Source organism: Alnus glutinosa, chromosome 3 (assembly GCF_958979055.1).
Source record: "Alnus glutinosa chromosome 3, dhAlnGlut1.1, whole genome shotgun sequence".
NCBI classification, from domain to species: Eukaryota; Viridiplantae; Streptophyta; class Magnoliopsida; order Fagales; family Betulaceae; genus Alnus; species Alnus glutinosa.
In genome coordinates, this window is record NC_084888.1 from 14,747,612 (window position 1) to 14,775,377 (window position 27,766).

A 27,766-nucleotide genomic window follows, 5' to 3' on the forward strand; every position below is an offset into this window, starting at 1 on the left:
CATATGAAAAATATTTCTTGCATAAAGTAGTATATTCAAATATTTTGATGGGCTAAAATGAAAAATCAGTTACTCCATTAAAATCTTAAACACACGTGATTAGAACAGTATTTGAACAAGTATCTTGTCTATATTTAGTACATGATCTGCAGAAACTGCACATACCTACAATAACTGAGGTTGTTTAATCTAGAGTTTACAGAATCTGGACAGCCACTGCAGGGTTTCAAGCAAAGGTTTTGACTAAATTTAGAGAAGAGAAATGTGTAGAGAGATGTACCTGCTACGCTAATTTAGTCCAGATTTAAATAAAGATGTTTGTAGGCCTGGCTGGTCATAGTAGCATCAACTAAATAAGGTAGAATGCCACTAGAGCCATTCAATTTTGTTTAATCTTTTAACCTTTTGATTTTTTGCTTCAGTTGCTATCGTTGCCACATCTTCTTTTCAAGTCATAATTATACCCCTACCTAAAGTTTGGCTCTTTTAGAATTATTAACTATATTTTTGATAATTCAATTTTATCCTTAATGAATTCATTATTTTGCATATAAGTACAAACATATAGGGTTTAGTCCGAAAAGAAATGCAGTAGGATCATATTTATACTCAAAATGGCCAAATTTTTTTTCAGTTAGTCTTAAAAATTGATAGTTAAATATTTTAAGGTAAAGAGTCACTCAGAGAACAACTTTTAATAAGAAATCATTTAAAAGACATTATAGAAGGCTAGATGTAAAAGACATTATTGAGATGTAAGATTGTTGTCATAATAAGTCTAATATATTTTTAAACCAATAAATTTCAAATGCCATAACTTTAGATTCCGTTATCACGTTTAAGACTACCTTATTTTATTTGGATTTTATGAAATTTTGCATGAGCTACGAGTAAAAACAGAAAATAACGACTCACTAAAAAAATTGCTTGAAAAAAATAAAAATAAAAAAACACTAAGCTTCAACTTCTGTAAGTAGAATTTCCACATGTGGAACTCAACCACATTTACTTAAACTACAAGAAAAGATATGACTGACGAAATTTTTCATGGCCCAACCCACAATCTGCATACATGCCAACTTAATAATTGAAGATTCATGGCAAGATGTAAGATATTCCAGACCTGAGTATGAATGTATACCTGGCTATGATTAACTATCCAATCAGAAAATCCATTACATAATTTCATGTATGATTGATGGTCTGAGTCATTTATCTCCACCATACAATCTTAATGCTTCAATAATATAACATTAAAGCATTGAAGGGAGTCTTTCACGCTCTGTCCTCACATGGCTTCTAGTAATATCCTTCACACTTGGACAGCCGGATAGCGCCATGGTGAGCTCAAGCTCATCCTTCAGCATTTGGATGACTCGTCTCACCCCATATTCCCCCTTTGCTGCCAGCCCAAAGATAACAGGCCTTCCAATCTTCAACAACATATATATAGGTTACAGTCGGCTTAAAAGAGCAATGATTAAGACTACAAATATATCAAAAGAGAGAAGCAAAAATTGGTTATAGCCAGGGCCAGAACTAGACTTTTAGGTAAGGAGGGACGGGCAAAAAAGGAAAGAAAGAAAAAACATATATTTTTTGGAGAATTTTGAAAGTTTTGGGAGGACTACTGCCCCCAATGCTTGCTGTTGTTCCGCCCCTTGTTGTAGCTATAATTGGCAATCTTTAGATTTACCATAAACCCCAAAACCCTCCTGATTTCTCCTATAAAACATATCCAGCAGTCTCAACGTGCAAAGTGTTTCAATGATGTGTAGATATTTACCTTGAAAACTCACACAATTGTGATTACAGAGTGAATGACTGAAAAAGAATACTCCTTTTGAGAAAGCAATTACTTGTCCAACGGTGCATATGGAGAAAAGAAGTGTGAGAGGAAATTCATAAGTTAGATGAATTAAATAGTTTGGGGTGGAGAGCTTACAAGGACAGCTTGTGCCCCAAGGGCTAATGCCTTGAAGATGTCCGTTCCTCGCCGCACTCCTCCATCAAAGAGAACAGGAACTTTACCTCCAACAGCATGAACCACCTTCAACCACAAGGTACACAAATATCCTAAAACAAACGTTTACATGACATAACTGATTGAAATTGCCATGCCAAAGAGCACAGTAGTATTGATTTCGCCGTTAACCTCATAATAATGGTAAATTACATTTAACATGAGAATTTCACATGCATGAATGATATGACTCGTGTGTTTGTAAAGCACCCAACGATGTCGTCAAGAAAATTCTTTTATTAAGAAATAAGAATAACTCATTTTTGGTTGGCACGGATCGTCTACCTAACCATTAAGATACAATACGATCCATCTTCCCTAGGTATGAACTATCAAATCTCTTAATTAGCATGCACATAATCAAATGATAAGCATAACTCATCTTCCGGCAAGGCATGCATTGTTCTATCTAAATTAAACTAACTAGGGTGTAGAACAATTCATTCTTCTTAGGCATGGCCTATCAAACCCTCTTAATTTCGTATCCATTAAGACTATTGTAAAACTATCATTCGTATAATCACAAAAAATCCGAAGGTTGAATCAAATAGAGATAAACAACTTTCTAAGACAAGATAAGAGGTTTATCAAAATTGAATATAAACGTTAAAGCATAATCTCAAGATTAAACAACCATCATTCATATTTATATAATTTTCAAAGAAAAACACAATTACACCATTATTACTTGGAAAAGGCTACATCAATACCCTATGGATGAATTAGCCACTCATGGAGATGCTGGAAATCGCCTTCGTAGAGGAGAAATCAATCCCAAGAAGCTAATGGAATTTCTACACGTTTCTCTCAAAACCTAGCTACTAATCCTATTAATTTCTATTATGTAATGCGGCATGCCTCTAATGCACGAATATAAGGTGTGTTTATAGAGTACAAGAACAACCCTAATTGATTTTGTAGCCTTCTAAAACTTTTCGTCCAAGTAAGAGAAGTAAAACTCTTTCATTTTCTGATTTCTATCTTGATGTCAGTTCTGCCGCACAAATACGCTCGAGCCTAGGTAGTTGGTACGCACGAGTCCATTTTTCCTACAGCATGCAGGATTTGCTTTTCAAGCCTTAAAAGTGATGGATTTACTTGCATTTTTCCTTAGTCACCTGAGAATGCCTAAAACACAAAAACAACACAAAACATTATATTACAATGAAACTAAGGGCCTAACATATGCGAGTTAAGGGGCTTGAATATGCAACATTCAACGCTTATCAATAACCATTCACAAATACAGTCAGAGAAGTGTTTTAATGTGACTTGATGCCATCAAGTCACGTGGTGGTTTTGTGGCCTTTTCTCAAAGTTGTGTTTGTAGGCCGTTGGGCACTTTGCAGCCGACTTGTGTTTCCTTTTGCCTAGCCCATTTTTTGGCAGCCCTCTCGAAAGCCTAACCGCCTAGGTTTTGCCATCATTCAATAACCCCATATAAGCCTCTCTCTAAATATATGTGCCACCGCAGGATAAAAAAATAAAATAAAAAAGGGAAAAAAAAAAATCTCGTTGGTGAGCTCATGGTAACGCCACTAGACGATTGAAGACAGCTTGTGTCATGCCGTAACAGTTGACGAGACACATGGGGACCTAGCAGTTGGGCCCAAACCACAAGTCCCAATGGGCTAAGGGAATCAATTAGCCAGCTGTTAAAAGAATAAAGAGGGACGCATTACAGGGAATAACTACTCTATCATTTCATCTCAATTGTCCCGATATTCTTGGCAAAGAATCATGCAACACCCTTAATCTACCCGCAGTCACGTAGTACCACACGATGTCTGATAACAGCTACAGAAGGCAAGGAATTCAGTGCCACTACCCTGCTAGAACTATACCTACCAGCAAACGATACCTGGCAAAGGACATACCTCACTAGAGGATGTAAATCAAATGCCACACCTGGCCAGGATTGTGCCCTATCAGTAGACAACACTTGGCTAGAGCCATATAGGGGAAGAAATACTTTGCATAAGTAACAGAAGGCACCACTCTTGGTAGATACTCTTCATACCCTACTGCTAGTGCATTCTCCTTTCCATAGATTAATTTTTTTTTTTTTTTACAAAATATATATATCTTACTAACTTAAGTATATGAGATATCCCCCGTTGGCAAGTCTCTGAGCTCATTTCCCAATTCTTTCTTGTAGGCATTCGTGTTTTAAGGTTGGTCGTGTGATCAACTACATCATCAGTTAGTATCATTTATCGATTCCTAGACCAAAGGTTGTATGCCTAACACCAGATTAGTGAGTGCTAGAGGGAACGATGTTGGCTTGTTGACCTAGCCGAACCCCAAGGACCAAAGGATCTCCATCATAGAGATCCAGTTGTAGCAAATAGCTCAGAACATTGATCTGATCATGCAACAGAACCATGCAATGATGCAGCAGATCCAACAAAACCAAGAACCATCACATCACAGTGTACAGGAGCCAATCCCACGTCGTGAAGGAGGAAATGGCACTAACGAAGAACATGACACAAGGAACCCAGAGGAGAACCAGCGGCAGTCCCCAAAAGAGTGGCTTGAAAGGGAATCGTGAGGAGGAGCCCAAAGTGGGTAGCCATGTGGACGCACGACTCACCAATATGTAGGCCATGCTTGATAGAGTGATGAAAGCAATGAATGAGAAGCACTCCACTACTTTAGAAAACCTTGTCTAAGGGAAGGACCTGCCCTTCTCCCCTAAAATAATGGAGTTCCCGCTCCCCCTGAAGTTCAAAATGTCTCAGTTAGAGATGTATGATGGTTCAAGAGATCCCATGGAACATCTTGCGACCTACAAGACCTTCATGAACCTGCAAGCAGTTCCCAATGAGATTATGTGCAAGGTCTTCCCTACCACACTGAAAGGACCTGCTCAAAGATGGTTCAACAGCTTGCATCCAGGGACAATAAACTCGTCCTTTTTCACCTCTCTTTCCCATCAAGCCTCTTCAAAGAAGCTAGCTCAAGACCCTCGGGCGGATCAAGACGACTGACAAAAAGGGGTTCATAGAGTTATGTAAACAGTTCGTGAGACAATTCATCAGAGGACAAAGGCATAGGAGGTCAGCAGCATACCTCCTCAGCATCAGGCAAAAAGAAGAAGCACCCCTCAAGGACTACTGTCGGTAGATGACTCGGATGAGAAGGTGGTCTTGACGGCCCTCACGGGAGGAATTTTGCTGGACAACTTTATGTACGTGCTCGCTAAGAGAACACCCTCCAACTTGCAAGAGTTTATGGACATGCCCGAGAGGTTCATGAATGCTGAAGATACCATGAGCGCGCGCGGGGGGGGGGGGTGGGGGTGGAGGGAGAATAGTCACCAAGATAAGAAGAGGAATGAGCACAGGCCAATGAGGCCTAATATGGAGCACAAACCAAGAAGGGTTTGAAGAGCAGCCTGGGGTTTGCCAACTTCACTCCCCTTAACGTTCTAGTGGGGGAAGTACTGATGCATATTCGAGAAGACCCGGAGCTGAAATGGTCGAAAAGGATGAAAATGACACCCAAGAAGTTGTGGGATAAGTACTACCAATTTTACCAGGACCACAGATATGACACGGATGATTGCTATGCCCTCAAAAGCCAAATTGAGTCCTTGATCGAACAAGAAAAGTTGGTGAGATTCGAAGCCAACCAACGGCAACTGAGGCCTCAGAGAAATCACGGGAAACCCCACCCCGATGGCAGACAGAAGCAGCCCACACAGGATTCAAAACCCCTAGGGTAAACTACGATGATCGTGGGGGGATTCATAGGGAGTGGTGAGTCCAGCTCATCCTGGAAGGTACATGCAAGGAGAGCATGAACGAGAGAGGTCTTCACAGTGGACCAACCCACAAATGGAATTGTAGCCCATCATGTTTATGGAAGAAGATGCCAAGTAGTACAACATCTGCACGACGACACATTGGTAGTATCTGTAACACCCAAGAATTTAAAATGAATACTTCAAATATTAAGAAAATAAAGAAATGCACAAAATACACGTCAAGGATCATGATAATATAAAGTACAGAAAATGCACAAAATACATATTGAAAACACAAAGTTTAGGGCTTACTGCACAAGCTCAATCGACCAAGAAAAAGGACGTGTCAGGCCACATTTCTAGAGGGAAAAATCGACACTCAATTGACCAAGATGGCACCAAAATCGACCAAGGTCTGGTGGAAACGACTGATTTGACTTTGCCTGAACTCAATTTGAACTCAAATTGACTCGCATTTATGATGTCTTGTTCAACCGAACACGTGGAAGAAAATTGGTGACTGAAATGGAATCTCTCTATCGATTGAGCTACAATGACACCAACTTTAGAAGCCTGTTTAAAGGCTGAAAGTCTGATGAAAAACCATATTTTCGTTTCTTCACGTTCTGAAAAGCTGAGAAACTTTAGGAGTGTAAAAGGTTAGCGAAATTTTGCGATTTTAGTGTGGAAGTGAGGTCCTGATGCCAGAAGAAAAGTGGTGCTCACAGAGCGAAACTTGGGGGAAGTATATAAACACTATCGCTATCACTTTGTACATAAATAATGGTTATGATAGTTGTATTGTCAAAATATATATGTATGTGTAGTTATGCTACAAGTTATATTGACAATATTGTGATAATAGTGAAAGCGTATGTATTATGATAGAAGTGTTGTGAAAGTTGATAAAAGTAGGGTTTTGATGATAATGAGATCTAACATAAGCTAAGGGCTGCATGGTGTTTGGAAACGATACTTGAATGTGTCGTTGTGCTTCCCAAAGTCAGTTAGAACAAAACGATACTTGGGTCTTTTGCAAGCCTATAGTGCCCCAGTAACTGCCAGCTGTCCCAATTAGCGTGAGTTCTGAGCATGACTCCCATTCTAACGAACGTAGGCCAAAGGGGGTTGTCAACTCGATTTCCCACACTCGAACAGTAACCAAAAAAGTACCCTAACACCAAGTATCCATTCGTCAGGCCCCAAGCTGAGGAGACCCATTTGGGCCGAGCAATTGGGCCCAATATATGAATCCCAATGGGCTAAGCGAATTAGTCAGCCAACAGTTCAATCAATGTTCAGAGAACAAAGGGGGACACGTTGTAAGGGATAACTGCTTTGCCACCTCTTCACAACTGTCTCGATACTCGCAATGAAAAATTGGGTAAACACCATTAACCTATCAGCAGACACAGCATTACACAATGTCTAATAACAATTGCAGGAAGCAAGGAATTCGGTGCCACCACCTTGACAGGACCATACCTCACCAATGAATGGCACATGACAAAGGACGTACCTCACTAAAGGATGAAAACCGAATGCATATGGCCAGGATTGTGCCTTATCAGGGGACAATCCTTGGCGAGAGCCATACAAAGAGAAGAAATACTCCACATAAGTAGGGGAAGACACCACTCTAGGTAGATACTCTCAATACCCTAATGCTATTGCATTCTCTTTTCCATCAGAGAAAACCACTTACTAATTTAAGCATCAAAGGTATCCTCGCCGATAGCCTCAGAAAGTCTCCAAGCTCACTTCCCATTTCTCTCTTCCAAGCATTCGTGGTCTAAAGTAGGTTGTGCAATCAACTGCATCATCATAGGTCTTCATGTTGAACCACATAAATCTTAGTGTTTTGTGCAATTGACTTTTCTTTTTCTTTTTCTTTTTCTTTCTTTTTTCTTTTTTTTGAGAAATCGGATTAGGATCCAACTATGCTTTTGGCCACTTTGACTTTAAGACTCTTATCTTCAATTTGATAAATTTAAGACCTAAGCTTAATCTTATTATAAATTCGAGATCTTCGTTAGCCTTCTGTCAAATAGGTAACATATATAGTTGTGAAAATAAATTATTCCCTTAAGATCAAAAAATTTAAAAAGAAAGAAAGAAAAAAAAAAATGTGGTTGGAGTGGGTCACCCAGCCCAACCACGATGGTGACTGTGGGTGGCACAACTCAGCCATGGTGGGATCTTCTCCCAGCATCCATGGCTTTTGACCGAGGTGGTTCTTTGATCGAGGTGGCTAGGAGACGAACTAGCCCTAGCTAGGCCAACCTAGCCTTTTTTTTTTCTCTTTTTTTGCTTTTTTAAGAAAACGATTTGAGGGGTATAACTGTATTTTGACAACTATTTTGACAGATATCTCAAATTTAGAATGAGTCCAAACTCAAGTCTTAAATCTATCAAATTAAAAAATGGGGTCTTAAAATCAAAATGAGCAAAAGAATTCGGAGTCCTGACCTGGTTTTCTTTTTCTTTTTTTCCTTCTCTTTCCTATATCTTTGCGATCTAATATATTGATTTGGTATTTATCACAACAAAAAGTCCAGTGTAGAAACGCATGAACACATATATTTCCTAATATTAGAATGCACACCATTCCTACGAAAATGTTGTGTTCTTGCTACAACATTACCACCTACAATTTTCCCTAATAATTTTTATCATTTGCTACTATATATATATAAAAATTAGCACAAAGATGAGATTTATTCGTACTTAAAACCCAGTATGTGTCTTTCACCGACATAATCCATAGAAAGAGCCTTTCTTATGGTAAGCAGTAGATATAGAGCCTCACCTCTTCCAGGACAGTAATAGTAGCAGGAGTATAATCAAGCTGGCGAGCTCCATGATTGGAGACAACAATCCCAGCAACACCTACTTCTGCAGCCTTTATTGCTGTCAAAATATAGTAGTTCGTCAAACATTAAGGGGTATTTATATCAAGAGCATGTAATGAGGCAGTCTTTAAATGGATTTATGTAAAAAAAAAAAAATCAACAAAGAGGTTACGAGAGGAAATAAAAAGAAAAGGAAGATTGCTTGAGTAGTATGTGTTAGTTTTACTGGCTACATTCTATTGACAAAATCACTGCTATGTAAGTATGCTGCTGAAACAGAAACACCATAATTATTCAGAATCTTCAGAATATTTAGAGATTATTTCTCCAATATGAAAAAGGCATTAATATGACAAGTCTCAGTGTCATAAACATCAAGAAGACAATTTCTGGTTTCTGATAAGATTCTGCACAAGTCTCAATATTTTTATCATAACTTTCTACTTAAGTATTCAATTGAGATGAAATTGGTGTCTTTGAAAAACTAGTAAAAATACTACAAGTTGACCATCCGAACAGCCCAGTGAAACGTTCAGACGCTCCTCAGTGTTCGAGAAGATTCTGAATAGCTCAGCAGACACGTCGGTGAAAACAGCAAGAAACCGTCCGAACGCTAGGCAACACCGTCCGAATGCTATTCAGTGTTCAAGAAAATTCTAAACAGCTCAGCACACGCTTGGTGAAGACAGCTTACAACCGTCCGGACGCTCGGGTAACACCATCCGAACGGGGAGACTGATCCTTAATAAGGAAACGTATGAAGCGCTTTATGAAAGTCGATTGCAGCTTGCTGTCCAGACGCTCTATGTTTAGGTCCGAACGCTGCCCAGAGAACTCCGAATCAGTATTAAATTAGGTTTTTAAAAGCCTATAAATAGAGGTCTCTAGGTTTATATTATTTACAGAATTCGGTACTGAATTCCTTTTAGCTTAGAAAGGGTGTTTAGGTAGAAATTGTAAGATTTGCTAGCTCTCTAAAGGTTGTCTGTTGTGTAATTTGATCGTGTGAAGTCTAGCTTGAGGAAGAGCCCTAAGCTAAATGATTCCATTGAAGGCCCTTTCAGGTAGGAGACCTAGTTGGGAAGCGTTCACGTATAGGTACGTGTTAGAGTGCAAGGTACGATCGCTGGATTGAGGTATGTGAGTGTTACTACTTTCTTACTAGCTTTGTTTTCTGAATAGTGGATATCTTGGGTTTGGCTGGCCCAGAATGGTTTTTCTCTTAATTGAGTTTTCACTTTGTCAACAAAATATTTGTTTCCTTTAAATTCCGCATTTAATATTTTGTTGGACACTTGATCACACACACACGATAAATTAGAAGTCTTTATTGTTCAATTGGTATTAGATCTCGGTACACTCTATTTAAATTAAATTCTTAAGTGTGATCCTTCTGACTTCTATTTTTGATTACCATGTCTCAAACTCTTAATTTTGTTCCTGCCTTTGATAGCACGAATTATGGCTATTGGAAAGCTCGTATACGCTTTTTAAAATCTATTGATGTTTGGAAGATTGTTGAATCTAGTTGGATTAAACCAAAGGAAACAATTGACGAACTCACTGTTGCTCAAACCAGCGCGCGACTTTCCAATGATAAAGCCCTCTACGCTCTATGTCAAGCACTTTCACCGCCTGAATTCACAAAAATTTTAAACTGTGAATCCGCTCAAGAAGCGTAGCAAATCTTAGAAACAACATATAAGGGCACAAAACTTGTTAAATCTGTCAAGCTCCAAATGTTGATTTATAGATTTGAAGAAATTGAGATGCTAGTGGATGAGACATTCGGTGAGTTTTACACCAAGATCAGCGATCTTAGGAACTCGATGGTGAATCTCAGGAAGATGATCTCTGATGTAAAACTCATCCGAAAGATTCTAAGGTTTTTGCCAGAACGTTTCAAGATCAAAGTTACCACAATTGAAGAAAACAATGACTTGGAGTCGATGAAGATTGAAGAGTTTGTAGAATCTCTTCAAACTTATGAGTATTCCCTGTCTCCAGTCAGAAAGGCAAAGACAATTGCCCTCAAGGTATCTAAAAAGAAGGTGAAAGTCTCATCTAAGGAAGACTCTAATAATGAAGAAGAAGAAGATGCAGTAGCAATGCTGGGTAAACTTCGGGAAACTGATGAAAATTGAGAAATTCAAGAAGTTCACTGAAAGGCTGAAAAAGACCCCTAGAGAATCTAAGCCAAAAGAAGCTGAGAAGAAGGATCCAAAAGGTCCCAGATGTTTTGAGTGCTCAAGCTTTGAGCATATGCGAGCTGACTGTGGGAATCTCAAGCAGGCTAAAGGGAAGGCCTACAACGCTACTCTCAGTGATGAGTCAGAAAAAGAAGAAGAAACTCCTGGTAAAGATAAAAAATTTCTAACCTTTGTGGCTCCACATGAAGACCAAGAAGATTACCAATCCTACTACTCAGAGTGCAGTGATGAAGACGGGGAAGAACTCAAAGAGGCCTATAAAGACCTCTATATAAAGTTTTTGAAGCTAAGGGAGACTTGCTAACAACATGTGCATAAGCTAAACAGTTTGCAAATTGAGAAGGAGTTCCTTACTGCTCAAGATTCAAGATTTAAAGCAGAAGTTGTTGGAGACACAGCTATAGTTGGAGAGAATTATTGATGAGAAACTCACTCATATGCTATCAATTCAAAAGTGTCCAACTGACAAGACAGGACTCGGGTATGTAGCCTCTACCTCTGATATCCCCTCTACTTCAAAGACTGTGTTCGTCAAGCCCACAGTCCCCGAGCCTCCACCTGCCCTTGTGGATAAGGGAAAGGCTGTCATTAAGGAGAAGATTTGGTTGTTATAGAACTCATTAAGAAGCGTCCTACCAAAAGAAGCCCTCCCATATGCCACCATTGTGGCATAGGCGGTAACATCCGACCCAAGTGTCCTCAGCGTCATACTCAGAAGGAGGTGTCAAGACACCCTACATCAGGCACTAAACCTCCAGCAAGATATCAAGCTCCGCAGCATCAGCGTCAACAGCAGAAATTTGTTCCTTTCAATCAGAGTGGTAAACCAAAGAACGACAAATCAATGCACTACAAGGAGAAGCTGCAGATGCCCGAAAGTGACCAATATTATATGGGGCTGCCTATTTTCAGTACTTTGATGTTGAACCTGCTGAAATGGATGGAAAATCAGTTGAATGACTGTCAACAACCACCACAGGAAATGCAGGTTTGGGTCAGAAATGATGCGGGTTCTTCCTATCATATATCTATTCATATGCTTTACATTCTAGGAACCATATTTGTTTTATCCCCAAAAATTTTCTTTTGTTGTCTTGAGAAAATTTCTGCAGGTATTTCATGGGGATGACAAAATAAGCACGTTAGACAGCTGTTTTTCTGTCTTGGTAATTCTAAACCTTTCATTGAAGACAAGTTTGATCTTACCACGCATGCTAGGTTTAGATTCTGATTCTTTACCATAGAGCATGTTTTTGTTGTTTTTATGTCGTTATTTTTTTTCATAAAAAATAAAAATGAATAAATAAATAATTTGGGGGAGAAGATGCATAATTTTATTTTTTTTCTTTTGATAGCTTTTCGGATATTGTATGTATTTTTGCCTGATATCTCAATTCATTGTGTATTGATTGAATATGATTATATATAATTGAGAGTTTATGTCTAATATCTTCTAAATTTTCTCGTTGAATCTTAATGCTAGATAGTTACTTTTCTCATGTGATGAAAAAATTGTGTACTATCCAAAGCTCCCCTAAGGTACATTTTTTTTACTTTCTGATTTTTAGCTTTTGAAAATTCTGATGAGAGATTTCTTTTGCTAAGATGGTTAAATTGACCAACTCGTTAGTTAAACCTAGAACCTATAAATTCTGGCATTCTTTCTAAGTTGCAGCACCAAGTGATAAAAAACATTTAATTTCAGTAAATATGGATAAACAAAAAGATCCACTGCTTATTGAGCTGTAAAATCTGTTCTTACACTTGTCCCTATAGAAAGAATCAGTGACCAAATCATTATGGAAATAGACTGTCACTAACGGACTAAGTAAAATAAAAGTGCTGCATCTTAGGAGGAGTGCATCAGATGAGGGTAACTAGGCCCTAGTAAGATAAGGTTTGACTTTTGACTGATCTAACATTGAATTTTTCTCATGTTTAGAAAATTAAATTATTGTAAATCATATCAGCGAACATCATACCTTATTGAGAAAGTTTTCACGCACAAACGCATAACATGAGTTTGAGTCATTTTTTAAAAAAATTTATCTACAGGAAAATTTGTGCTTATTGAATACTTAACTCTCAACTATATCATTACGTTTTTTGAATTGCTATTTGATTGTCTTATCAGTTATTTATACATGCATATTCTGAAACTAACTTTAGGGAAAATTATTTTTCTGCAAATTTTTCTCTGATTTACAGCTTTACTATGTGAAGCATCCGGATGGACTTGGCTTACAGTCAGGACGCAAGCGGCCCTGCCGATTGCTAATCTGGCAGTAGACTGTCCGGATGAGTTGGTAACACATCCGGACGCGATCCTTACAGGCATTTATCCATCGCTTTCTTTCTCGGCCAGCCGCACACCACTGCACTTTTATTGATTTATCATGTCATGTTGTGTGTGTTTTTCTCACGATTTTCTCTTGAGATTTTGGCATTCTCTGCACGTCTCTTCTCATTCCATGGTATTCTCTTTGTCTTCTTTTGTTCTTTTAAGTTTTTGTGCTTTTTAGAATATTGAAATATTTGTTGATTGGAATATTTTCTTGAGATATTGTACATGAAAATCCTATTCTGAGATATCCTCCCTCCCTCCCTCCTCTTCTGGTCCCTTCCTCCTAGTGCTTTTCTTCTTCTTTTTTAGTCTTTTAGCTTGGGGTTTCTCTTCTTCTTAGGTGTAGTTCTACGGTGGTTGGGCTTTTTCCGGTGCTCTCGCGTCCCGCTAGAGGATTCGCCGGCCTGTTTCAGTCTTGAAAGTTGTTTTGTGGATGGTCGCCATGTCTTTGTGCATGGTTGATGGGTTCTTTTGCTTCGTTTTTTTTTGTATTTTGGGCCTATTTTTTAGCTGATGTTGGCTCAGGTTTGGGTGTCTCTCTTGGGTTTTGGAAAGGGTTTGTTCGGGTTTGTTGGGGGCTTTTTTTGTTTTTTTGGGTTGGGGTTTTGGGGTTCCTGAGGGTTTTGGATGTTGTTGGGTGTTTAGATTTTAGAGGGTCTTATTGGGTTCTGCTTTATGGGCTAGCTGGGTTGTTCCTTTGTATAATCCCTGTATACCTATTCTATTACTTATAAAAAAAAAATAATAAAATAAAAAATAAAAAATAAAAAAAAAAAAAAAAAAGATATTGATATATTTATGCCATTTGGATTGCTATATTTGCTTATGTAATTTTGGCATCAAATTGACAGCCATCATAATACCACTTTTTTTTGGAACTAACAGGATCTAATCTTTCTTTGTGGTGGTATTTTTGAAAATATTTCTGTTTAAATCTTTTTCAGAATGACAGCCAGCGGCTCCTGGCACAACGTCCGACAGATGGATCATTTGCTCAAATTTCAAAGGTCTCAGGATTTAAATGAGATTTTTCCCCAGCTCATGCAAAACCTTCCATAGCATCTTTCTTTAGATCTGCACTAGTTAGAGGTTCAATGGTGAATCTTCTCATTTATCTTACAAACTAGTTGACTAAAGGATTTAAAACTGCGGATAATCAGTTTTAGGCTTTGCAAACTCAAGTGACTGAAGGTTATGAGTCTATGGTACCCGGCTTCAAGAGCTAGAAGCCGAAGTAGCACAAATCCAGCTTATTGTACGGATCTCTCTCCGTCACTTGCTTTTAGTGGATCAGCAGGATTTGGTACATGAAGAATTTTTGTTCCTTCCTCTATCAATTGTTTTACAAACTTCTGATTTTTTGGGCTACTTGCAGACACTTCTCTATTATCCCTATTATTTTTTGATTTTAAAACTTTTTGTCTGTGGTTTAGATACTCTGTTTACCCTTTGTCCTTATGAGACAAAAATGAGGAGTATTTGTTATTTTAGATTGTATTTTAAACCGGTCAAGTGATTTTTGTTCCAGAATAACCGCAGGGAGAGTTTGTTAGTTTTATTGACTACATTCTGTTGACAAAATCATTGCCATGTAAGTGTGCTGCTAAAACAAGGACGTCATAATTATTCAAAGTCTTCAGAATATTCAGATATTAGTTCTCCAATATGAAAAGAGCCTTAATATAACAAGTATCAGTATCACAAGCATCAAGAAGGCAATTTTCAGTTTCCAGGAAGATTCTGCACACATCTCAGTATTTTTATCATAACTTTCTACTTAAGTATTAAATTGAGATGAAATTAGTGTCGTCAAAAAGCTAATAAAAAAATACTACAACTTGACCATCCGGACGGCATAGTGAAACGTCCAGACGCTCCTCAGTGTTCGAGAAGATTCTGAACAGCTCAGCAGACACGTCGGTGAAGACAAAAAGCAACAGTTCGAATGCTAGGCAACACCGTCCGAACGCTATTCAGTGTTCGAGAAGATTCTGAACAGCTCAGCACATGCTTGGTGAAGACAGCTTGCAACCGTCTGGACGGTGTTGACGCTAGGGCAACACCGTCCTCAAACCATCCAAACGCGGAGACTGATCCTTAATAAGGAAACGCGTGAAACGCGTTATGTAAGTCGATTGCAGCTTGTCGTCCGGACGCTATATGTCTAGGTCCGGACGACACCCGAAGAACTCCAAGTCAATGTTGAATTAGGTCTTCACAAGCCTATAAATAGAGATCTTTAGGCTTGTATTATTTACAGAATTCGGTATTGAATTCCTTTGAGCTTAGAGATGGTGTTTAAGTAGAAATTGTGAGATTTGTTAGCTCTCTAAGAATTGTCCGTTGTGTGATTTGATCGTGTGAAGTCTAGGAGCCCTAAGCTAAAGGATTCCATTGAAGATCCCTTCAAGTAGGAGACCTGGTTGGGAAGCATTCACGTATAGGTACGTGTTAGAGTGCAAGGTACGATCGCTGCATCGGGGTATGTGAATGTTACTAGCTTTGTTTTCTGAATAGTAGATATCTTGGGATTGGCTGCTCCGGAGTGGTTTTCTCTTAATTAAGTTTCTACTTCGTCAACACAATATTTGTCTCCTTTAAATTCCACATTTAATATTTTATTGCATACTTGATCACACACACACACGATAAATTAGAAGTCCTTATTTTTCAATATGTTTAAAACATGGCTCCTATACTTGAATTTCCAGAGGAAAAAAGCTATTAAAGAGTTTCAAGAGTAGGTGAAAAAAATTTAATCAAAAGATATAAAATATTTAGAATGGATAAGTTTAGAATTCAATTGATAATAAATACTAATTATAAACGACTGAAAATTGCATTGAAAGTATAAAGTTTTAAATTAAGGCAGAGAAGGTTCTTTCTGTTTTGTAGTAGGGAAGATGATGTGAAGAGATACAAATATCACAAGTGAAGCTTAATCTTACCATCTTCACGAGTAAGTATTCCCTTGATAAGAATTGGCATGTTTGTAATTGATCTTAACCATTCTATGTCCTGCAGATTTTGTGATGCACTAATTAAACCATGGTTCTAGAGTGCGCCGAGCTAAAACTAAAATTAAAGAGTACAAAATATGACTGCTGACAGTAATATCTTTTTTCCCCAGCCCTTAGAACCTCCATATCTCTAATCAACCGTAAGTCCCTGGTATAAAAACTATGAGACTTTGCCAGCTAGGCATACTGGCATCTTCGTAAGTCACAAACCTAAACTTTCCTGACATATTTCTACAAGCATATCAGCAAGTAATCAAAATAGTTGCTTTTTCTATACCTTCCAACTCAAGGAAGCGTCCATTGTCTCGTTAGCATAAGCTTCTAAGTTTGAACCATTATCCTGCAACAGTTAAGTTTCTGAATAATCATAACAATATCAGTCTATGAGTATGAATAACCAACAGACAACACTTGCACGGCACACATACGCGCGCAGCCACACACACATTACACTGGCCTGTAAATGATCAGACATTCTACAATCAAAGTATTATAAAACTTCAAATTATAATTCAACAATATAACACAGTCCTCAGCATAAACTTGTAACGTATTATGAAGTTTACTTCATTGCATCTTAAGGGTCCCAAAAACAGGGATACATGAGTGCCATAGCCCACATACTAATAATTGGTGAGAAGTGGTGACTTGTGAATCACAAGCAAGAAGATGCAGTGAAACCCCACAATTACATAGCTACAAAAAAGGCAGAAATTTACAAGAAAAAAGTTGATAAAAACACCATTAGAAATAGAAAGAAAGACAAATGCTAGTTAATGTTGTGATCTGAAGGAAACTTCTTGAAATGAGCAGGTCATATTTTTTACATCCATTTATCACAAACATGGCACAACCAATGCATGTTTGAAACGTACTCGTTGTGTACCTTGTGCTTTTGAATTATTCATTATGACAAACAGGTGTCGTGCAGCATAAGAGCACTTTACTGATCTTTTTTTTTTTTCCTTTCTTTCTTTCTTTCTTTCTTTTCTGTTTTTCTTGTGTCAGATAATGAACAGACTAATGGAGGGTCTTTTGGCTTATCAAAGAACAAACGATATGGTACAGTTAAAGTGATGTATTTTTAAGAGAATATATAAGACATCTGGTAAACAGAATAACCTCATAATTGTTAGCTGCCATATTTAGATTCAAAAGTTTGGAAATATTCCACTCACAAATCCAGCTTCAATTGATAAGAGACCCTCAAGATTCTTCAATCGAGGTGCAACCATTCTGCAGAAGTTGTCACATTTTAAAAGCATTAGGCATAATTCATTGCGTCAATAAGAGATAAAGCAGTTTATGCCAAACTTTGAAGGCAACAAATTTTTCATGCTTTCATAAAAATAAAAAAGAGAGATGATATTTCACTTGTTTCTTATGTCGGCCTCCCTTCGACCAAGTCTGGGCACATCAGCAGTTAGGACAAGAGCCTTGTATCCGTTTTTTTCAGCTCTCTGCACCAAAACAGCTGCTATATCTCGCCTCTTGTATACCTGTTCACAAATGGTTACCAAATTTCAGTGTGTGTTTCTACCATACAAGATCACATTTAAGGAAACGGTAACCAAAAAAAATAAAATTAAACTAAATTATAAGAGAACAAGAAGAATACATTACATATAATTGAAAGAATCGAACAGCATTGCAGCTGGAAGCAACCTCCTCCACAGTACAGGAAGACGTGAAGGATAGAACCTACAGTAAAACATAACTCAGTGTGCAAGGACCTTGTGTAAGCAGATTGTTAGAATATTAATTAAAATTGATTAAATTTTATCATTTTCTGTTAGTTTAAGCTTTTGAGATAACTGAGGATTTAACAGATGAGCTCGAATCGGTTACATAATTACCATTACGGTTTTACATGCAGCTGCTGCTCTGGCTGTGGCAACCTCTCCTACAAACAGAACATCAAGCAGTATTAGCATTTGGCAGGGGGAAGGAAACCTCAACTGAGGCCACTTCCTAGAGGGCTTACACCTTCTGGGTGTGCCAGCTTATGCAAGGCAGTTGGAGCAATCATAATGGGCGCCGAGATATTGTACCCCAATACGGAAGTTGACAAATCTATTCTGCTTACATCCAGAAGAATTCTGGGCAGGATCCTGAGAAAGCCATGAAAACTGATGGGTAAAATGCCAAGATACTGTTTGCCCTATTAAGATTAGCAGGTTTTGCACATTAATTACGTGATTCTACTAAATGCTTTCACGTTCTCTTTTAAAGTGTACTCATCCTCAGCTCCACCAGCATAAAAATCATAGTGCATTTTTGGAAGGGCTTCCCTTGCCAATTCTTGGATCTCCTTCACATTTACTGCTTCACCTGCCATTATATCCTGGAACACGTGCACATATATTTTCAATGGATCCATCACCAGAACCAATAGCTTTTCTATAGTTGAAAAACATGTGGAGTACAAATTCAATATCCATGAGAATTGAGATGTACAAGCAAGCCTCTAATATTCACAGACGCAGACACAACAACTGAAAGTTACCAAAGTGCTCATCTAGAAAATCAATTTCCAAGCACACCATCCATTTGGAAAATCTAGCTGATATTTTAGCAGTTCACAGCCAAAATTGTGGGAGCGAAGATCAATTAGGACCTTAAACGCCTCTGTTGCCAATATGTAAACCAATCAAAAATTTGCTTTTGACCCACATAACAACAAGAACGAATTGAAAACACATGCCCCACATAGATTAAACTACGTACTTTTAAGAATACAAGATTATCAAGTAAATTTGGCCATAGTTAAGCTTACCAATGGAAGCTAGCTGAAATCCTTTGGGTTTTAGAGAAGGCGACCTGCCAGGGCAGCTTCTGAACAAATACGATTAGCTAACAGATATAGGCCAAAGTGCTCCTGCCAGGGCAGTAAATTTGGCCATCCTTGATTATTCATCGGAATTTTCCCCAGAAAACCAAAAGTTACTCCATGTTTCCATGTCGAACCTCTCCAGTTCAGCTGACTGGACATCTAAACACACCTCCTTGTGTGAAAACGTGAAAAATATTTTCACCTCCCAACAGTAACTTGAGTTAGTTTGGTATGCTCAAATCTCAATTGAAGGGAAGCTGCGAATGACTGTCGTATGGATTTGGAAAGTTTGGCAACCAATCTGATGCGAATCAATTAATACAAAACACAGAAATTGTTAGGTTGGTTCGCAGGAATTGATAGGTCGGGTGTTTTGAGTGAGTAAGAAACTCCCAAAAAAATATAGTGAGACTGTATTTTACTTAACAAAACTCAACATAATATTATTTCATAGTTTGTTTCTTTAAATATACAATTAGGCTAGCAAACTCACGTAAGAGTGTAACTCTATTTTAGATAGAGTTTCACAACTTCTATTACATTCTTTTAGCTAGATAATCATACTGCTATTCAAAGAAAATTTTAAATGAAAACAACTACTACTATTCGTCTTCTCTCGCTAGCAGACTTAAGACTCTTATTAAACTACTACTTTTATTATATATATCTGCAACTTAGATATATCTCTTACTTCGATATAGATGTAATCCTTATATATTAAGATCACATCAAAATCTCATGTTTTTTTTCTTAAAAAAATCAAATTTAAAACATTTATTTTTTATATCTTATCATTTACTTTTCTACGACAACGTTTTTCACTTTTCTTTACAAAATAAAAAAAAAAAAAAAAATTAAAATTTCTTTTTACTTTATATTACATCAATTACTTCTTAGTTCTTATTATTATTTAAAAAAACAAAAAAAAAAAAAAAAAAAAAATCACCTCAAAAACTTTTACCAAACATACTTATTACACATCCATGTCCCTGGAAGCAAGCTGCTTCAACCTAACCAAGTAATGCTATATACATTACTTCTTCTTTTTACTTTATATTACATCAATTACTTCTTATTACTTACAAAAAAACAAAAAAAAAAACGGTCACCTCAAAAACTTTAACCAAACATACTTATTATACACTCATGTCCGTGGAAGCAGGCTACTTCAACCTAACCAAGTAATTCTATACATCATTCTATATCCCCAAAACTTATTTGGCATGGTTTTTCCTACCAAAATTCAATTATCATGCATCAAATGACATGAAAGATTACGTCACGCCAGGCCATGCTACATAGGCTCTGGAAGATAAGGAGTGATATATAACATTACTCCAACCTAAAATAGGCTCGTAATTATACGAGTAATTCTATAAATCATTCTTTTATTCTTCAAAAAGCTGACATGGTGTGATTTTTTTTTAAAAAAAAAAAAACCAAAAAAACTGTTTTCATGCATCATACCACATAAGATTTGAGAATAAAATGATGGTGTATAACATTACTAGTGATTATACTTATCATCAATCCTGCAATTTTTTTATTTACCAAGAAAAAAAAAAATAGCAGTACGTTACCAAATTAACCTTCTCCATCTCCTAGCCTAGCCTAACGTACTGCCTTCTTTGATCATTGTCTCGCGTAGCAGCAGCATTTGAATTTTGATCATTGCCCGTCCGTTCATCAATAATGTTCAAAAGAAAATATGCATTCAACAAAACTTTTTGCATTGAACAAGATAATTTCCAAGTACCACCATTTAAAGAAAACACAACATTCAACGAACTCGTTGAACAAAATAATCTATAAGCTTCCACCAAAACCGCCGAGGTTCGGACTGAATATTGTGAATATGTCAGTGAGCCCATCTTCTTAACTTCCTCTGATCACTGGAATATCCTTCTTGATTCGTGCGCAAATTTGCAATTATCTCCAAAATGGCACCTCCTCCCTTGAGCATAATATCGGCACAGCTGTGGTTGCGTGTGGCCATGCCTTGGCAATGGATTCGTTGGCGGAAAGAATTTCATGTTTGCCAATGGCTGTCTATGATAAATCCTGTCTGATGACCCTCTTGTTGCGTGAATATTTGGATATTTATTAACAGGAACTCGATGGTCATTGTGGTGAAAGTTAGGCCGCTTGTAATGTGCATGAAATTCATTACCTCTTAGGTGAGGAACCTCCTGACAGCCACTGTACAATCTTTCTGTATTACTACCACGCCTACACTCAACTGTGTTCTGAGAAGATTGGTGGTGATAATTACGTCGTATTGCCGCCTGTCTTGGTTCAAGAGACAAATCTGCTGGTTGAGCTTGCATCGTTGGCTTTCCTAAATCACCGAACAACCCCGGCTGCTGATATCTCATTGCTAGTTTCCCAGAAATTGATACACCAAGCTGCTGCTGGGAAACTGCAGGTTTCCCTGAAGAGGTGAATCCAACTTTTGAGGTCAAGATTCTATTTTTCTTAAGTTATCAAGATGGACCTCACCTGACTGTGACGGTTTAAAGTGACTGAGATGATACCTGACTGTAGCGGCTCGATTGCATCAGCTGAGGATGAATTGAACTGAGAGTGGTTCCTATTTGACTCCTCCTTTCTTGAGATCCTGAAGTAGTGAAATAGAAAGATAACTTACGCATGTAAAATGCAAGAATAACGAAAATGATTCTCTAACTTTTTTTCCAGTGTGTAATTAGTAGGGAGTACCTAGTTGCCTTGAGCACTTTCCTCAATTCCTTCTCTTGGATCCGTGCTTCTCTATCAGATCTTGCGAAAGACCCCCTGGAGTGCTTGTCCATCAGAACTTTCTGCCTCTCCCTTTCATCTTCCCATCTCTAAAGTTGACAACCAAAATGCAATTAGTTTAACACCAAGCAATCAACAGAAGACAGAAAAAAAGAAAAAAATGTCTAGATGGGAAAAACCTGTCTCAAAGTCTTCAACCGGTAAAGGTTTCGACCCTTAATTAGGAGGGGATGAAGTGGAGGGAGTGGCTTCTCTCCCTTGCTCCAGAGTACTTCTATCTGGTCAGAACAGCCAGAAAACTGGATGTTAACTACTGGCAAATAACCGTAGAAACATACATATGCTCTGCTTGCTCCTGTGTTTTAACTATTGAAATCAGGTCAAGCCACCAATGAGGTCCATTTTTGAATTTACCAAAACACAAACACAGCTCCATTGTAACCATTGGCATTAACTAATCATGCATTAAAATGTGTATTCTCTTTATCAGTATTCTTCTATAAGAACCAAACAATTCTTTTACCAACCGTGAAAGTATGCTGTTGCTTGGCAGCACCATAACTTTCTTTCACGATGCGACCTGCAACAATCCTTGTGCCACAAGGAGGACCACTGGCACTTCGGGATGCGATATTGAACCTGAAATTTCCAAATTATATGCATGAAAGGTATAATTACTTCGAAGGTTGGAAAAATTATTTTGAGTAATGTGATAGCGTTAGTAGCATACTAGTAAGCATCATCATCATAATTTTTACCAACCATAGCCCCTCTTGAGTGAAGATCATGAAAAGAACAATCATTTTTAAAGTGAGCAAAATGAACTGAATACACATTAAGTGCTACTTCCAAATCTTTTCCCCTTGTAAAGCAAAGAAGGCAAAGTGTATCATGCACTCAAATATAAAACAAACAACACTAGCAAAAAAATAAATACTTACATTTCATAAACATTTTGCTCAAACATAACAACATCACCAGTGCATGCATCACCTGCATATACCCCATTCATCTTTCAAAATATAAACATGAAGGAAATGAAATGTAATTTAACAACACCAATTAATGACCACAAAATTAAACACTTTAGGCTTGATAGAGAAATGTGATGCATAACATATAAGAAATAAAAAAAAAAAAGGAGACCGTTGTAAAGGTTATTTTCACTCTTCCTTCTAAAACAAAGTTTAATGCACTAAGAAGTATAAATAAATCGCTAAGACACAAAGTTCAATGTATTAGATAGTCCAAATACATTCCAAAAACACAATTTACTAAGAAACAATACAATATATTAAGCAGCATGAAACTGTATAACGTACTCCAGCCTTCTACTCTAAGCCAAAGAAAACATTTTGTCTTTAACTTTAGGGATAAAGAGATAAACAAGTTAACTCAAGTAGTTTTTGGAATCCACCAGAAAGATAACTGAAATCCACTAGGACTCTAGGAAAATAGAGAAATCTCTTAAAAGAAAGTTTATTCAGTAAACGGTAATTGAAAAAAAGTCTAAAACATGGCTTTATATAGGCTACAATTTCTAATCCTAAGATTACTAGAAATATAAAACAAGTTTTTTTGGTTTTTTTTTTTTTTTTTTTTTTTTTTTATAACTAGCATAAAGAGATTTGAACATAATGACTTTTAACTCTAACACAGATATCACACTATCTTCAAAACTCCTCTTGTTCCACTCTCTCCAAATGCACCACATTAAACATAGAAGAGCTATCCTCCAAGCTTCTAACCTGCAGCAGCTTCCCAGTTGACCTCTACAGCTAACCAACAATTTTAGCACCCTTCTAGGTGTTAGGTTTTAGTATAGGCAAATTCAGTGTCAAAACATGTTATCTTGTAAGGTTTAGATTTAGGTATAGGATTAGGGTTGAAGTTGGTTTCAAGTGCGGTTGAAGAATTGGCTGGAATTGAGATAAAGAAGGTTTCGATCACAACCTCGATTGAATCGAGCTAGTTTATCATGTTTTAATGTTTAAACCTGAAAAGCTCAATCGCAAGTATGATCGAAGGTCATTCAATCGAAGTAATGAAGCAACTAAATTTCAAGTTCCAAAAGCCTCGATTGCAAGGTTGATTGAACCTCGGTCGATCAAAACTGAACCTCAATGTTTCATATTTACCACCGAGAGCCTCAATTGCAAGAACAATCGAACTGATCGGAGGTGCTCATAAGTTTAGAACCAAGACCCTCGATCACAACCTTCATTCGATCAAAGTAATGTGATCTTTGTGAAACCCTAATTCTCGTTCAAACGAGCTAAACCCTCATTCGATCAAACCAGCCGCAACTTGTTACATTTTTTAACCGCCTTGAATTTTAAACATAAACTTTCTCCCCACCCATGTAAGTCTTTTGAAATGGATCTTACCACATGGAGAAGGTAACAATTTGTGTGATTGTAAATGCAGAATGATGATATGTACACCTTCAAACCATAAACAGGGGAACCATAAATTTAATGTGGCAATATCAACAACTATAAATTTTTAACTATGTTTAAAAAAATCCAAAGTTTTTCATCTCTCAGGGAAGCAAATGCTTATGTAGATTGGCTAGCTCCCAAGTGGTAGGCTTTGCTGAGGAGTGACCCACTTGGGGTCGATTGGCCCCTGAAAGTGTTATACGGTCTTTTGTTTCTCTTTTGCTTGCGGCTTGACCCCTCCATAGCACCAGGACCAACAAATAAACAATATATATATAACCATGAGCATTTAAGTTAACATGTGCGCACCTTTACAATTCAATACAAAACTAGAGACAGGGTATTTCTTCTCCCCTCCATTTACAATTCTGGAAAATAAACATTAAAAAAAATATGAGAAACCATATAATTATTCAAAATCATTTCCACCAGCAAAGAAGATGAGATTACTCTCTATGCTCCTTAATGCGCTGAATGAGCGTATCTTTATTGCCAGTCAGTCTCAATCCATTCTTCCTCAGATAAACCTTACACTGGTCGACTTTCAGTTTCTCTAGCTGACCATCTGCTACAAAATAGTTAAATAAATAAAGTTTCATTTATCAACAAAGAAAATCGATTCAAGTGATCATCAAGTTGTGCATTTCTGTCCTATGGCCTGAAAATTGACTTTCCCTTGTTCTTGAAAGTTCTTCTCAACATTGCTATTTTTTTCTTAATTATAAGAAGCTCCTCCTCAACACAATGAAGCCCATATTTCAGCTTCTCTAGCTGGCAATCTGCCACGAAATAATGACAAGAACAATAAAATTCCATATATAAACCAGAAGTGAATATTCACTTGTGTATTTCTGTGATGGCTTGCTCCAAATTTAAACATTTTTCTTTTTCTTTTTCCCTCAACATTGCTACATGTTCAAAAGCACTATGCATATGCATGAAACTATCCTGTACAAACACGCGCACAAACACACATTAGAGTTCCCATCAATTCTATCAAACCCGAATACCACTCATTTCAAGAATCCATCAACTGTATTTCAACTCCCAAACACACAGGATCAATTTAGTCTGTCCAGAAAAACTTTCACGTTTTTTCCTTCCTATTCTTCATCGTTGCCAAGAGCCAAACAAAGTAGCATCAAGAATCAAATTCATGAACTAACCTTCAATGATCTTTTGCACTTTATCAAAGCTTTTCACGTCTTCCTCATCAAGTTCTGGCGCAACCACCCCCACCTCATGTGGATCTCCCTTACTACCCATATTCATATCTTCAGCAATCCTGCAAATAAGACAACAACAACAACAACAACCACGGAAAAAATAAATAAATAAAAAGATGTCAACACTCAAACACAGATCATAAGTCCTGATCAGAATTTAAAAACCCATTAACATACAAGAAATTAATAAATAAATGTCATGGGTGAGATACTAACCGAGCCTTTGATTTCTTCTTCTTGATTGAGAGGTTAGAGAACTTGGCATGGGTTTCTTCAAGAATGCTGTAACTAGGGTCTTCATCCGAATCTGGGTCGGAGCCTCCACTTTCACTGTAGTCTTCATCTCCTTCAAATTGGTCATCTTTGGACTGCTCAGAGACCTCCATCGATGGGTTTGTTTCTTGCTCTATTTTGGTTCTGATCTTAATACTCAAGGGAAGATTTTAGTAATATTGTAATTTTTTTCTTTTTTTGACACTGAAATAGAAAAGTTTTTTATATAATTATATTTATGGAAACTGGAATGTGACCGTTTGAGAGTGTACTGTATACGTGAACTGTCGGGGGAAAGATTTTGAAATTTGAAAACACACTTGGACTTTTAATAAGGGCCCATAATCCTGGAGCAACGAATTTTCTTGTAATGGGCTGTATCTACTGGCAAAGATGATGGCCCTCAATACTTGATACCTTTTTAATAACTCTTAATGAATGATTTTTTTTTTTAAAAAAAAAAAAATTACCTCTTAATGAAAGAAGGGTCTGCCAAAAAAACAAAATAAACAAAATAAGATAGGAGAGCATTGAGGGAAAACGGTTGCTTTTTTTTTTTTTCTTTTTTTTTTTTTTTTTGATACTTCATTGGTCAAATGTATGCTTAACGATGCTTGAGAATAACTAAATGATTTCAATGCTTAGTGAATTTCAATGAATTTTATTGTATGGTGCAGCGAAAAAAAAATGTGAATTCTACTATAGTCTGAAGGTGACTCTGTCAATGTGAAAATTCAATATTTTTTTCTTTGATTGAGTGTTGGTAAGAATATAATTAAAAAAAAAATGAGAAATAATATTTAAAAGCAAGTAAGAAATAGAACAGAAAATCTGTTAAAAATGATATAAAAAAAGCAGTAGCTAAAGCATAGAATTATACTTTTTTAAGTAGCTAATTTGGTTATTACAGCCCGAGATACAAGGATAGTGAGGTAAAAATAGAATATTTGTATGATATATAGCTTTATGAAGCATATTCTTCTCAGATTTTTTTTTTTTTTTGGGTGAGACCCTTCTCTCATCTTTAGTCTTAAATAGGTATCAAGTATACATGCCCTTATCTTTCCCGGTATATGTAACCCATTACAAGAAAACAACGAGAAAAGAATATGCTTATGAAGCACCATTTGTTTTTTTTTTTTTTTTTTTTTTTTTTTAAATGCTATATATCACACTCATATTTCATTTTTATTTTATTATGCTGATATGGTAAGGTGTAATAGTCCTTAGTTGAATCGCTACTAAGCCTTATTACATCAGCAGAGTGAAAGAAAAGTGAGATAAAGATGTGATATATAACATTACTCTTTGTTTTTCTCACTTCTTAAGATCAGTAATTTTGTATTAAGAAATGTTATACACTATACTTTTATCATATTTTTATCTCACTTTGTTTACATAGAACTGCAAATCAATCATTGTTAAAATAAACAAATCTAAAAATTGATTGGCAATACCACATCATCAAAATAAAATAAAATTTTATTATATAGCATTATTGTTTTGCATTATGATAAGTTGATAGATTAGTTATAAATGACGAGTATCAAAAGAATTGGATTTAGCTTCTATGCGGTAGTGTAAACTATCGCATAAATGTTGTTAGCCTAAAACTAAGTCGTTTTATACTAATAGCAAAAGCCAACAAAACTATGTCTAAAACTAGGACTATGCATGACTTATTGCGCCAAAAAAAAAAAAAAAAAAAAAAAAACTATGCGTGACTTCACGCTATTTGGGTGACGTCACAGACCCGATCTCTTCTTCTCAACCCACTCTAAACAAGGAGGGTTGATTGGCATGAGACGGGTTACCGTCCCCTTGCCTCCCTTTTGATTAATATAAGCTTTTTTTAATCAAAAAGCAATTCTGATGTCATATCAAAATTGTTTTTTTTTATAAAAAAAACATTTATTTATTATAAAAGCCGGTTGGGGGACGGTTTTTCGTCCCCCAACAATCAATTCCCCTAAACAGACCTCCTCTCCTCGAGCCACTCTAAACTCAAGCCAAACCTTGACCAGACCTTTACTCAT

At 36.9% G+C, this 27,766-nt stretch overlaps 2 protein-coding genes across 5 annotated transcripts; both read right to left on the reverse strand.

The window, feature by feature from the left end:
• Nucleotides 1-1,113: 1,113 nt before the first annotated feature.
• On the reverse strand, nt 1,114-19,295 carry LOC133864088 (peroxisomal (S)-2-hydroxyacid oxidase GLO4-like). 3 transcript variants are annotated; one of them, XM_062300296.1, is made up of 13 exons: nt 18,977-19,295; nt 18,707-18,828; nt 18,396-18,544; nt 18,187-18,311; nt 18,057-18,103; nt 17,824-17,901; nt 17,575-17,699; nt 17,379-17,436; nt 16,478-16,540; nt 16,129-16,198; nt 8,584-8,684; nt 1,946-2,050; nt 1,114-1,433 (listed from the first exon to the last, which is right to left on the reverse strand). In XM_062300296.1, exons 2-13 carry the CDS (start codon nt 18,716-18,718, stop codon nt 1,254-1,256), a joined length of 1,113 nt encoding a protein of 370 aa, XP_062156280.1. In that variant the 5' UTR covers nt 18,719-18,828; nt 18,977-19,295; the 3' UTR covers nt 1,114-1,253. The 3 variants fall into 3 exon arrangements, with proteins under 3 accessions (XP_062156280.1, XP_062156281.1, XP_062156282.1); XM_062300297.1 differs by lacking the exon at nt 18,707-18,828 and having other exon boundaries at nt 18,977-19,293; XM_062300298.1 differs by lacking the exons at nt 18,396-18,544; nt 18,707-18,828; nt 18,977-19,295 and having other exon boundaries at nt 18,252-18,270.
• A 1,316-nt stretch (nt 19,296-20,611) lies between these two features.
• On the reverse strand, nt 20,612-26,008 carry LOC133864299 (zinc finger CCCH domain-containing protein 62-like). Of its 2 annotated transcripts, none has more exons than XM_062300583.1 (10): nt 25,674-26,008; nt 25,398-25,516; nt 24,682-24,796; nt 24,541-24,599; nt 22,732-22,783; nt 22,318-22,429; nt 21,970-22,068; nt 21,752-21,879; nt 21,568-21,650; nt 20,612-21,464 (listed from the first exon to the last, which is right to left on the reverse strand). In XM_062300583.1, the coding sequence occupies exons 1-10, from the start codon at nt 25,841-25,843 to the stop codon at nt 20,923-20,925; spliced, it is 1,479 nt and encodes a 492-aa protein (XP_062156567.1). In that variant the 5' UTR covers nt 25,844-26,008; the 3' UTR covers nt 20,612-20,922. The 2 variants fall into 2 exon arrangements, with proteins under 2 accessions (XP_062156567.1, XP_062156566.1); XM_062300582.1 differs by having other exon boundaries at nt 24,682-24,799.
• Nucleotides 26,009-27,766: the final 1,758 nt, after the last annotated feature.